The sequence below is a fragment of the Coenobita brevimanus genome, chromosome 100 (genome assembly GCF_032717465.1).
Source record: "Coenobita brevimanus isolate Jiangsu-jjx chromosome 100, ASM3271746v2, whole genome shotgun sequence".
Taxonomy (NCBI): Eukaryota; Metazoa; Arthropoda; class Malacostraca; order Decapoda; family Coenobitidae; genus Coenobita; species Coenobita brevimanus.
Genome location: NC_137053.1, coordinates 2,377,501 through 2,390,000, shown reverse-complemented (window position 1 = coordinate 2,390,000; position 12,500 = coordinate 2,377,501). Strand labels below are relative to the sequence as shown.

General features: G+C 43.0%; 1 protein-coding gene across 1 annotated transcript in view; it reads right to left on the bottom strand.

The window, feature by feature from the left end:
- The window catches only part of LOC145414565 (proton-coupled zinc antiporter SLC30A2-like), a 26,486-nt gene that overhangs the window by 11,803 nt on the left and 2,183 nt on the right, over positions 1 to 12,500 (bottom strand). Inside the window, exons 2-5 of the mRNA XM_080284084.1 lie at positions 9,209 to 9,431; positions 8,455 to 8,528; positions 5,506 to 5,625; positions 4,616 to 4,778 (exon numbers count right to left, since the gene is read on the bottom strand). Of these exons, the coding sequence (XP_080140210.1) occupies positions 4,616 to 4,778; positions 5,506 to 5,625; positions 8,455 to 8,528; positions 9,209 to 9,431 (580 nt within the window). The remainder of the gene's footprint in view (positions 1 to 4,615; positions 4,779 to 5,505; positions 5,626 to 8,454; positions 8,529 to 9,208; positions 9,432 to 12,500) is intronic.

Genomic DNA, 12,500 nt, shown 5'->3' with positions numbered 1-12,500 from the left:
TTCCTAAACAATGAAAAAAGCGCTGAACACGTTTTTAATAATACAGAGGTATGAAAATAAAGAAAATAAGAGACCTTATAGCTATACAGTACTCCATCACCAATTTATTTATTTATTTATTTTTTGTTTGTTCCGTTCACACTTCCCTGCACTATGCAGCTGTGATATTGGAGAAAAACATTGAAAGGGGGAATTTTTGCTGACGTTCCTTGTTTGACGAGGTTGCTGAGGAGACGTAAGAGTTGTTTGAGGGAGAGAGAGAGAGACCTAAAACTGCTGCTTCCTTGGTGATAATGCTGTGGCACAATAATGAATAAGGGATCCTTATTATATGGAACTGCAGACTTGGGGAAGAATTCAGGTGGAGTTCAGGTCAATAAAGATGGACTATTAATGGAGTAATCAGCTAATAAAGATCCCACAATTGGCAACCGGAGCTATGGAGGACCTTGTATATACCATTTGCAGGCACATATTTTCACTTAAACCCTCATGTGCGTTAGACCGAAGACTAAAATAATGAGTGGGTAAAAACGATGACATGAGTGTGACCTTCCCAAAGAAATTGTTGTCTTTTTAATTACTAATCGATTTAATAATAATAATAATAATAATAATAATAATAATAATAATAGTTGTAGTAATAATGATAATAATAATATCCTTGCATCTCCGGCTGAATTGCTAAAAAGAGAGAAATACGAATTGATTTTATATTTTTCCAGCTGTTTGGGGGGATTCTTTAAAAATAAAGAAGTTTTAGGAATCGAAGACTTTTTTTTTTTTTTGAAAGTGCGAAAAAATATCCTGAGAAAGCACAGGGTACGGCACCAATAAGAACGAAGGAGCACTGACTCATGGCCGATTTTATACCACTTTCCCTCCTTTCCCTCCCTCCCTCCCTCCTCTCCCTCTCCTCCCTCCCCTCTCTCCCTCCCTCCCTCCTTTCCTTACGTCCCCTCTCTCCTTCCTTTCCCTCCTTTACTCACCTCCCTCCACTCCTTCCCCTTCCCCCCCTACTCAGGTGATCCACACACCCCTTGCCCCTCCTCTTCTCCTTGCCCCCCTCCTCCTTTTCCTCCGTCTCTTTTCTCCTTCCTTTCCTCCTTCTCTCCTCTTCTCCTCCCCTTCCTTTCCCTTTTCCCTCTTTTCCTCCTCCCCTCCCACCTTCCCTTCCTTCCTTACCTCCTTTCTCCTCTTACCCCTTCCCCTTCTTCCTGCTTTCCTCCTTTCCTCCCTCCCTCGTACCTGACCTCTTTTCCTCCCTTGTTAGCACTCCTCACACCCTACCTCCTCTCCCTTTGTTTCCCTTTTTCCCTCCCTTCCTCCCTCCTCTTTCCCTGTCCCTCCTCTCTCCCTCCAGAGTACCCTCCACCCCCCACCCCATCGAACCCCTCAGTCACGTCCCTCCCCGTCTCTCTCTCTCTCGCCCCCTTGAAAGAAAATTTAATCACATCTCGTAGGGGAAACTCGTCAAAGTGGAGGCCTTATAGACTTATTTTTAGCCTTATTCCTAGCCTTACCTTTGACTGCGGAGAGTTTTCGGCTGACCCAAGATGACCTGCTATGCTCAGCTATTCAACAACTTTGGCTCAGGTCGACAAGTTTTATTATTATTATCAGTAGCAGTAGTAGTTATAGTAGTAGTAGAAGATGTAGTAGTAGTAGTAGTAGTATTAGTAGTAGTAGTGGTATTGTTATTGTTATTATTATTATTATTATTATTATTATTATTATTATTATTGTTATTGTTGTTGTTGTTGTATTTGGTGGGGGGGAAGTGACAATAGTTGTGTTGGTATAGTCGTAATTGTGTTCTTAGTTTGCCCTGTTCATTATTATTATTATTATTATTATTATTATTATTATAGCATGTGGAGAGGGAAGTGACTATGGTTGAGTTAGTATAATTATGTTCTTAGTGTGCCTTGTTCATTATTATTATTATTATTATTATTGGTGAGGGGGAGAAGTGACTGACGTTGATTTGGTATAATTTTCTTCATAGTTTTCCCTCTTTATTTTGTTTATTTATTTATTTATTTTTTATTTACTCGATGTTCTGTTCTATTATTCCAAAATTATCCATCTTCGTTAATACAGTATATTTTCTTGAGGCTCCCCCCCCCTTTTTTCTGCAATTTTGAGAATTTCTAAATGGCTTACTTGGACTGAAAGGGTTAACTAGAGCTCCTCCTCCTCCTCCTCCTCCTTCGTCTTCTTTTTCTTCTTCTTCTTCTTCATCATCATCATCATCATCATCATCATCATCATCTTCCTCTTCTTCCTCTTCATTTCATCTTCTTCTTCATCATCATCATCATCATCATCATCGTCATCATCATCATCATCATCATCATCATCATCATCATCTTCTTCTTCTTCTTCTTCTTTTTTCTTTTTTCTTCTTCTTCTTCATCATCGTCATCTTCTCCATCTTTTCTTCTTTTCTTCACCACCATCATCATCATCATCATCATCTTTTCTTCTTCATCATCTTCTTCTCTTCTTCTTCTTCTTCTTTTCTTCTTCATCATCATCCTCTTCTCTTCATCTTCTTCTTTCTCTTCTTTCATCCTGACATTGCACAGCCAGGGTATCGTCCAAATCGAAGAATTAACCTTATGTGGGTGTAATTCTCCTTTCTTCTTATACTCATTTATTCTCTTCTCATTCATCTTCTATTCAGTCTCTTTATTGCTTCATTAAACGTCTTTATTTAGTCTCTCTCTCTCTCACACACACACACACACACACACACACACACACACACACACACACACACACACACACACACACACACACACACACACACACACACACACACACACACACACACACACACACACACACACACACACACACACACACACCATCTCCCTCATCCTCCCTCTTGTCCAGTACGAAATATAAGAACAATAAAACCGAAAATTAATATCGTGGATGTCATATGTTTTTCTTTATCTTCCTCAGTCTTTTGGAACGGACTGTGGTGGTGGTGGTGGTGTGATGAGGTAGGGATTGTGTGGTAATGTGGTGGTGGTGATGGATGTGGTGGTAAGGGTCGTGGTAGATGAGATTTTGTGTTGTGGTGAGATAGGGATTGTCTGGTGATGTGGTGGTGGTGTGTTGTGGTGAGGTTGGTATTATGTGGTGATGTGGTATTGGTGGTTTGGTGATGGGTAGTATGGTGTGGTGGTGATGATAGTGATAGTGGTGGTAGTGATACTGGTAGTAGTGGCTGTGTGTCGTGATGGGGTAGGGATTGTGTGGGGATGGTGTGGTGGTGTGGTGTGGCATTCGACGGTGGATTGGTGTTGTTGTTGTGGTGGTGGTGGTGTGATGTGGTGTGAGCGTTGGTCGTAAGGTGATGTAATAGTGATGTGGCGTGATATTTGATGAGGGTTTAAGTTAAGAGATGGACATTGCAAGTGACAAGGTTAACTAATCAAAGAAAGGGGGAAGGAAGGAGGAGATGAGGTGAGAACAAATGATCAAGAAAGAAGGATGATGTAATGGAAGTGGAAGGCGAAGGAGAGGAAAGGGGAAAGAAGAGGAGGAGAGGAAAGAGGAAACGTAAGAGAATGTATGAAGGAAAAAGAGTGATGGGAGAATGAAGAAGGAATGAAGAGTGATAGGGGCGAAGGAGAGAGAGATGATAAAAGATAAATGAAAGAGAAAATGAACGGAAGGAAGGATGGAAGATGAGTTGATGCACCCCAGAGAGAGAGAGAGAGAGAGAGAGAGAGAGAGAGAGAGAGAGAGAGAGAGAGAGAGAGAGAGAGTGAGTTTTATTTTTTATCTTTCGTCTCGTGTAATTTTGACAACATATTCTTCACCCAGGGAGCAAAAAGTGTGTACCTTTACCATTTTTTTTTTTTTGCTTTCTATTTATAGTTCGAGTGGGTACTGGGTGTTAATTTGGATGCTGGTGTGCGTGTGTGTGTGTGTGTGTGTGTGTGTGTGTGTGTGTGTGTGTGTGTGTGTGAATTTGAATGTGATAGTGGATTTGTGTGTGGATAAGGGTTTGACTGTGAGTGTGGATTTGCGTGTGGGTTTAGATGTGGGTGTGAGTGTGAGTGTGGGTTGTAAGTGTGGGTATGGGAGTGGGGGTGGATGGGGAGTGGAGAAGTGGATACGTGGATGAAGGGTGGATGTGTGGATGTACGGTGTGCATTGGACTGAGTGTGGATGTTAAAAAATGGATGTGGAGAGAGAGAGAGAGAGAGGAGAGAGAAAGAGAGAGAGAATGTGTAGGAGTAACTGAGTTAAGGGTTGAATGTACTAGTGTTGTCTGAGTGTACGTGAGAAGAGAGAGAGAGAGAGGTGTGAGTGTGGGTGTTGAGAGAGAGAGAGAGAGAAGGTGTGAGTGTGGGTATTAACTGGACCCGCGGTGGCTCAGTCGATACTTCCTTTGCTTCACGATCTGTATATCATAAGCCTGGGTTCGAAACTAAAACATGGCAGGCATTTAATGTTGTGATTGCTATCTCTCTCTCTCTCTCTCACACACACACACACACACACACACACACACACACACACACACACACACACACACACACGCACGCACGCACGCACACCCACACCCACACCCACACCCACACACACACACCTGCCCTGTAGTAGCCGAAGTTCATAGTTGCAGAAGGGGGCCGCCTGACGAGACATAGGGCAATGAGCGAGACTAGGAACCCGCAGAAGTCGCTGAGGAGGTGGCCAGCGTCAGAGAGCACGGCTAAACTGGAGGAGTAGTAGCCCCCTGCGTACTCCACGGCCTGGGGGAGGTGTGAGGAGAGAGGGGGGGTGTTAGAGTGGAGAGGGGAGAGGAGAGGTGAGGGGTGGAGTGGGGAAAGAGAGGAGTTAGAGTGGAGATGGAGGAGAGGTGGTGAGGAGAGGTGAGGGGTGGAGTGGGGAAAGAGAGGGGGAGTTAGAGTGGAGAGGGAGGAGAGGTGAGGGGTGGAGTGGGGAAAGAGAAGAGGAGTTAGAATGGAGAGGGAGGAGAGGTGGGGGTCAGACAGAGGGGTAGTTAGAATGAAAAGGAAGGAGATATAGGGGAGGGGACACGTGTGAAGAGAGGGATGGGGGGACAAAGAGGAAGGTAGAGTGGAGAAGGAGGAGAGGTGGAGGGGGAACAGAAAGATAGATACTGTAGATTGGACAGGGAGGAGAGGTGGTGGGGAGGAGTCAGAGGTGTTTTTAGGGTGGAGAGGTGGGGAGGAAACGTTGGGCAGCGTTTGAGGGAAGGGGTGGGGAGAAATAGAGGGGTAACTAGAGGGGAGAAGGAAGAGGGCCAGTCTACGAGGGAGTGTATAAATAAATTGGCACGAAAATAAGTCAGGCAACTTTAAAAATAATTATCACACGCAATACACTTATACTCAAACACTATCCTTCCTTTCCCACTGATCCTTGTCTCTTATCTTACCTCTCGTCTCTCTCTTTCTGCAAGAGAGAGAGAGAGAGAGAGAGAGAGAGAGAGAGAGAGAGAGAGAGAGTACCCACCATAAAGATGAGTGAGAGCAGCGTGGCCACAATCAGCTTTACCATTGCCAGTCGGTCTTCGGGCTTGTCGCTGGTGATGTCATGGCAGTGGGTGGAGGTAGAGCTGTCCCTGCTGTAAATCTAAATAAAATATAGAGCCATGTAAATAAGCGATAAATAAGGAAAAAATAAAGCCATAGCAGTCCTTATTTATACCCTAGCTTGGTCTAGATTTTCGTCATTTTGTAGCTTGTTTCACGTAGAGAAGTGGAGGTAAAAGAAAATACTGTACTACGGCTCTAAATTCTTTCCATATCACTTCTTTGGACAATACTACGGCTCTATATCCTTTCCGTATCACTTCTTCCAACAATACAGCGGCACTACATCCTTTCCACACCACTCCTTCGTGACTGATATCATATTTTATAGTGTATATTTACAACCGAGAATTCAAGATGGAGAGGTGGCAATTTTAGGTCAGATTAAAGTAAAAGGAGGATAATTTCTTTACTTATTTATTTATTTATTTATTTATATATTTTTACATCTGGAATATTAATTTTCTCTTTTACCTTATTTATATCCTCATTGCTATGCCAAAAAAAACTAAAAAAAAAATAATAATAATAGGAAGGTGTAATAGGGAAAAAATCGCTAAGGAAAAGGTGCTAGGGAGCTTCACGTGTAGTAGGGAGCTTCACGTGTAATAGGGAGCCTCAGTGTAGTAGGGAGATTCACGTGTCGTAGGGAGCTTCACGTGTAATAGGGAACACAAATCGCTAAGGAAAAAGTGTTAGGAAGATTTCTTAACTTCAGAGTATACGGATTGAAGTGCTTACGTATGCAATAGATATAAGTTGGTCTATGTCACTTAAAGAACTTAGGTATGTAAGAGGTTTATAAGTAAGTCAGTTTAAGTACTTAGATGTAAAATATAAGAGTAGATCCTTGTAAGTAGGAGTGATTAGATAGATAGATAGATAGATAGATAGATTAAAGATGGGTACGTAGATAAAGATAGATATATAGATAGATAGATAGATGGATATGCAAGCTGAAATGGGGATCGTTGGTAGAAGTGTTTAGGTATAATGTAGGATACAGATAGATAGATAGACGGATAGGTAGATAGATTGATAGATAGATAGATAGATAGATAAATAGATGGTTGAAGTGGTTAGTTTTAAAATGGGATAGAAATGTAATCCCATTTAAATTGAAGAAAATAAAATCCGTTCTGGCAAGCTGAGTAGTTACATTTAATACAGAAGAGAGAGAGAGAGAGAGAGAGAGAGAGAGAGAGAGAGAGAGAGAGAGAGAGAGAGAGAGGGAGAGAGAGAGCAAGAAACAGTTGATCTTTCTTTACCTAACCTCCGTCCTCCTATCCATCACGAAATTAACTTAGACAAAAACCAATATCATCTTTAACATTATAATAAAGATCCGTTGATACCTGTAGCAATTATATAACAAAAAAAAAACTATATATATAATGACAAAAGACAAGAGCATTACGAACAACCACTCTCCGGAAATTAACTTAGATATTGTTTCAGGTTCTTTTTTAATTTTATTTTTTCCTACCCTACCGGTCTCCATCTTGTCGCTTAATTTCCGCTTCTGTTTTCTTTTTCTTTTTTTTTCAGTCATTAACTATTTCTTGTCTATTAACAGGTATTGTGAGGGGCGCTTTCACTCCGAGGCTGTCATCTTGTGTGTGTGTGTGTGTGTGTGTGTGTGTGTGTGTGTGTGTGTGTGTGTGTTTGAAAGAGAGTGTGTGTGTGTGTTTGTCCCTGTGTGTGTGTCTGTCTCTCTGTTCCTTTCCGTCTGTGTTCGTCTGTCAGTCTGTCTTTCTACCTACCTACCTACCTACCTGCTTACCTACCTACCTACTTATCTACCTACTTACCTACCTCTCACTATTTATAAATTTCTGGTAACCTGTGGATCACTATTGGAAGTTACGTTTAAAAAGGTAGTCTGCATATGCTCTTGTACACACATATCTATCCAGTACCTTATAATTCTTCCTACAGTTTAACTTTAATTTTACCAAACAAACGTAATTTAACCTAACTAATCGTAACTCAGTCTAATCATACCTAACCCAAGCTGCGTAAGTCTGGTCGCGTGTCCAGATTGACTCGACACTCTTTTTACTCTAACTTGGCCTAAAATTGCCGTCTCTCCATCCCGATTACTGGGTTTTAACAAGAGATGAACGCTAGAATAGGATGTTAGTCACGAAGAGGTGCAACGAAAAGGATGTAGAGCTGCAGTATTGTATTTTTCTGTCATTAAGTAACGTAATATTGGCTATAAAAGGACGAAAATCTGGGCCAAGTTAGAGTAAAATAAGTATACTCGGTTTGTTTTCGTCAAAGATCCTTAACCCTTTGAAGCTAAGTAGATGGCCAGAAGTAGTCAGATTAGAGGATTAATTTGACTAGTAACCAGGGAGACGCATTTTCCTCATAACTGTACCCATTTTACCTTAACCTGGTCCATATTTTTGTCCTTTTGCAGCTTATTACGTGTAGCTGAATACAGAATCTAACAGTATCTCTTGCACTGTACTGTATTATCCACAAAAATATTGGTTAAGAGAGAAAAAATATCTCACGTTATTTTCCTCAGCGGGAGAGGCGAAGAAAAAGGAGTGTAGTTATATTCCCTTCATCTTTTATGCGCGTCCATACCGAGTGCATGCTGACGCGGGGGAGAGTTTTGCATCACTGTAACCCATAGAAATTCTCGCTCGCACCTGCTCGCGTCCAGTAGGGCCACTTTTATAGGCCACAATGATGCAAAACTACCCCCTGCACCTGCCCGCACCAGCAAGTATTTGGTATGGCCGCAACCTTATTCTTCATACCAAAAAATCAATCCTGGTTACAACAGGAAACTGAGCGTGAATGTAGATGAGGTTGTGACTCTTGCTTTCGGTGCATATACTGTATACGTTACCTCATCACTGCTGCCGCTGCTGCTACTGTCACCGCTGTAAGAACGACTGCGAGGCTGCCACAGTTCGTACCCGCCTGCAGGATAGACAGTTAGGGCAGAGTTAGTGTCAGGGAAAAGCAACACTTCTCCATAAGCATGTTTGTTATGGCAGAGTAATTAGAATTTTGTGAGGGAAGATGTAAGAAGAATTTGATGAGAATTTATTTTGTGGAACCCCAGTAATTGGTTGATGTGATTAGCCTGTATACCACTTCATATAGTGTAGTCAGCAACGATACAGAGAAGTCAGTCATCTGTCATCATCAAATGCTTTAGAAATTATCGTCAGAAACTGGGGGCTTGTCCACACTTTGCCATTCTCAGCTTTCGTAATGCGGACTTCTGCGACCGTCCTTTCACCATCCCTCCACAAAGGTTTCGGTATAATCATCAAACAGTCTCATGGCAAAACATATTTTCAGGATGTGTAACTGAGAAGCTCCATTGCCTTGGTATACAAACGTCTCATTTCGCTCCTTAAACCTCGAGAGGATGGTGGACCGTAGTTGATGGGCAGCTTCAACTTGCAGTCCACTGTCCAGATGAGCCTGCCGCTGCGTCAACAACAACCATATGGGGATTTTATTGTACTGTCACTCCTCTAGTAAACCTGGTGTCGATATTTAAGCATACGGTAACTCTCCCGCTTCCCTCCGCAAAGCACAATTTTAACACGTGCATGCAACTCCCCCGGCCATCCCTGCAGTCTGCTTACCTTTCTTAATGCCCGTCCTACCGCTGGCCACCGAGCTCCTCCTGCTGGCCGACCTGCTAGTGTACTGCGACCCGGAACTTCCACTGCCACTCCTACCCCCGCCACTCCTGGTGCTGCCCTGGAACTGGCCCGAGGAGTAGCTGCCTCTCGGGGTGGTTTGGTACACGCCACACACCTCGTCCTCGCTCACGTACTTCGCTTCAAGGAGCCCGGCTTTCTCGTCCTGGGATTTCGGGATGATGATGACGATGATGATGGTGATGATGATGATGATGATGGGTGGAGGGTGGTGCAGTGAGAGATGTGGTAGGAAGAATGTGAGGAGGGATGATGATGATGATGGTGATGATGATGATGATGGATGGAGGGTAGTATGTGGAAGGTAGGACGTAGGGCGAGAGTGGAATGATGATGATGAAGATGACGATGAGATGAGAGGAGGGTGTTGGAGTGAAAGGTGTGGTAGGATGGACGTGGGAAGGATGATGATAGTGATGATGGCTGGAGATAGGTGGAATGAGAGTTGTAAGAAAGACGTTCGGAGAGAGTGGAATGATGATGATGATGATGGTAATGATAATAATGGTTGGAGGGTGTTGGAGTGAGAAGTTTGGTAGATAGGACGTGGGGCGAGAGGGGAATGATGGTGATGATGATGACGATGATGATGATGATGATGGTGATGATGATGATGATGATGATGATGATGATGATGATGGGATGAGAACTGTGGTAGAGGAATTTGGGGAGAGAGTGCAATGATAATGATGATAATAATGATACATAATTATCCCCATTCCCCTTTACTACATTCCTCCTTTATTTACCCTTCCCCACCCATCCTTCCTACTTCCATTTTATTATTCCTCATAGTATCCCCAATCTAAATTACACTGTTACTTACAATTACTTAACTCTCCCTTCTACGCCACCTTTATTGTTTCGCATATTGTCCCCATATCCCATTTTCTGTTCCCCATTAGCTCTTCCCCTCCCATTACTCCTATTTTCCCATTATTATTCCCCATTTCATCCCCCTTCCCCCCATCCCATCCCATCCCTTCCCCGCTCATATATGGTAGTGAGAGTAAAAAAAGAAAAAATAAGGCAAGCAAAGAAAAACGAAAATCAAACGAAAATAAATAAAACCAAAGAGAAGGGTAAACTTCGGTAAACTGGCAAGGTTGTACAATCGATCCGACCTAGGTAAGCATAGGGGAGGGAGAGGGACGAGAGGGGGTGAGTAAAGAGGGAGGAGAAAGTAGTGGGTAAGAGAAAATAGGGGGAAGAAGTCTAGGAAATTGAGGAATGGACAGGAAAAGTGAGGGTTGAGAGAGGGAGTGAGTAAAGAGGAAGAAAGGGAATGAGGAGAATGAGAAAAAGGGTCGAGGGAAGTGAGTGATAGAGGGAGGGCGAGTAAATGGGGATGTGGAATGTGGTTATGGGGAGCTGGTGAGGGTGATGGGGAATGGGGTAGCAGTAAAGGTTGTAAGAGGTGGGGAAAATGGGGAAAAGGGGTAGGGGAGAGACAGGAAATAAAAGGAGGAAGTTAGAGAGTGGATGGGATGAGATGGGGATGTTGAGAGAGAGAGAGAGAGAGAGCAGGGATCCCCACACGTATTACAGCACTAGCTTTTCCTTAATCCACTTTCCCTCTGTGTGTAAGGTCCTTGAATTAGCGTAATTATGTAGTTGATCTTCCTGCTCTAGGTTTATCAGTAGTAGTAGTAGTAGTAGTAGTAATAGTAGTAGTAGTAGTAGTTGTTGTTGTTGTTGTTGCATTTTCTTTTCTTTTTTTCCTTGCCTTCAGTGTCCATTGATGAATTAAACAAGTAATTTTGGGACGGCCCTCCTTCCCCTCACACACACACACACACACACACACACACACACACACACACACACACACACACACACACACACACACACACACACACACACACACACACACACACACACACCTTAAGGGCGCCGGCAGATAATTACCAGTCGTGTCTGAGTGAATCTTTTTTAAGTGTCCTGAACCTTAACACAAAGTCCCGAGGCGCTGAGGTTATCAAGGAGAGGCCTGCGTTGGACGTGAGAGAGAGAGAGAGAGAGAGAGAGGGAGAGAGAGAGAGAGAGAGAGAGAGAGAGAGAGAGAGAGAGAGAGAGAGAGAGACGAGGAGACGAGGGGAGAGGAGAGCATCAAATCACCTGTTAATTAGAACATATTATCAGGCCCCAAATTTCGGCCACCTGCCCTCATTAACCTGTCCCTCCAGGTTCATAACACGACCAGGTAGAAATTATTACAGTAGGAGGGAGGAATAGCAGCCTCCACCGCCATCCGCCCTTCTGTGGTTGGGGCTCCTGGGTATTTTCTTCTCTCTCGTGGGTATTTTTTGGGTATTTTCTCGTTTTTCATGGGTATTTTCTGGATATTTTTCTTCTCTCCTTGGTATTTTCTGGTATTTTCTTCCCTTGTATTTTCTGGGTATTTTTCTTCCCTCTGGGTATTTTCTTCTCTTTCATGGGTATTTTCTGGGTATTTTTCTTCCCTCTCCTGGTATTTTCTGGGTATTTTTCTTCCCCCGTGGGTATTTTCTGGGTATTTTTCTTCCCTCTCCTGGTATTTTCTGGGTATTTTTCTTCCCTCTCCTGGTATTTTCTGGGTATTTTTCTTCCCTCCTGGGTATTTTCTTCTCTTTCATGGGTATTTTCTGGGTATTTTTCTTCCCTCTCCTGGTATTTTCAGGGTATTTTTCTTTCCCCGTGGGTATTTTCTGGGTGTTTTTCTTCCCTCTCCTGGCATTTTCTGGGTATTTTCTTCCCTCAGACAATAAGGAATTTTGTACAGCTCCTTGCAGAAGTTCAGAGTCTTGATTTTAACCCATAGCATCATCTTAAATTGGGTCAAGTTCCATATAGTTACTTTAATCAATTGTGTTACTTAAATAGTTACTTTTAATGTCGCCATACTCGACATAAATAACGTACAAAAGGACAATAACAACCCAAATCCAAAAATAAATCGCTAAGGAAAAGGTGTTAAGAAGCTTCCCCGACCTCCGAGAATACGGGCCGTGGACTTCGGAAATGATTGGTTGGTATGTGGTATTTGTCTGAGGGTGTGTTTGGGTGGAAGTTGGGTTTGTGTATGGAGTGTAGAGGAGAGAGAGAGAGAGAGAGAGAGAGAGAGAGAGAGAGAGAGAGAGAGGAGTGAAACACAAAATAAAAGTGTGTGTGTGTGTGTGTGTTTAGAGGAGAGTGAGAGAAATATGAGCAAGGAGAGTGAGGGTAAGGCAGTGTT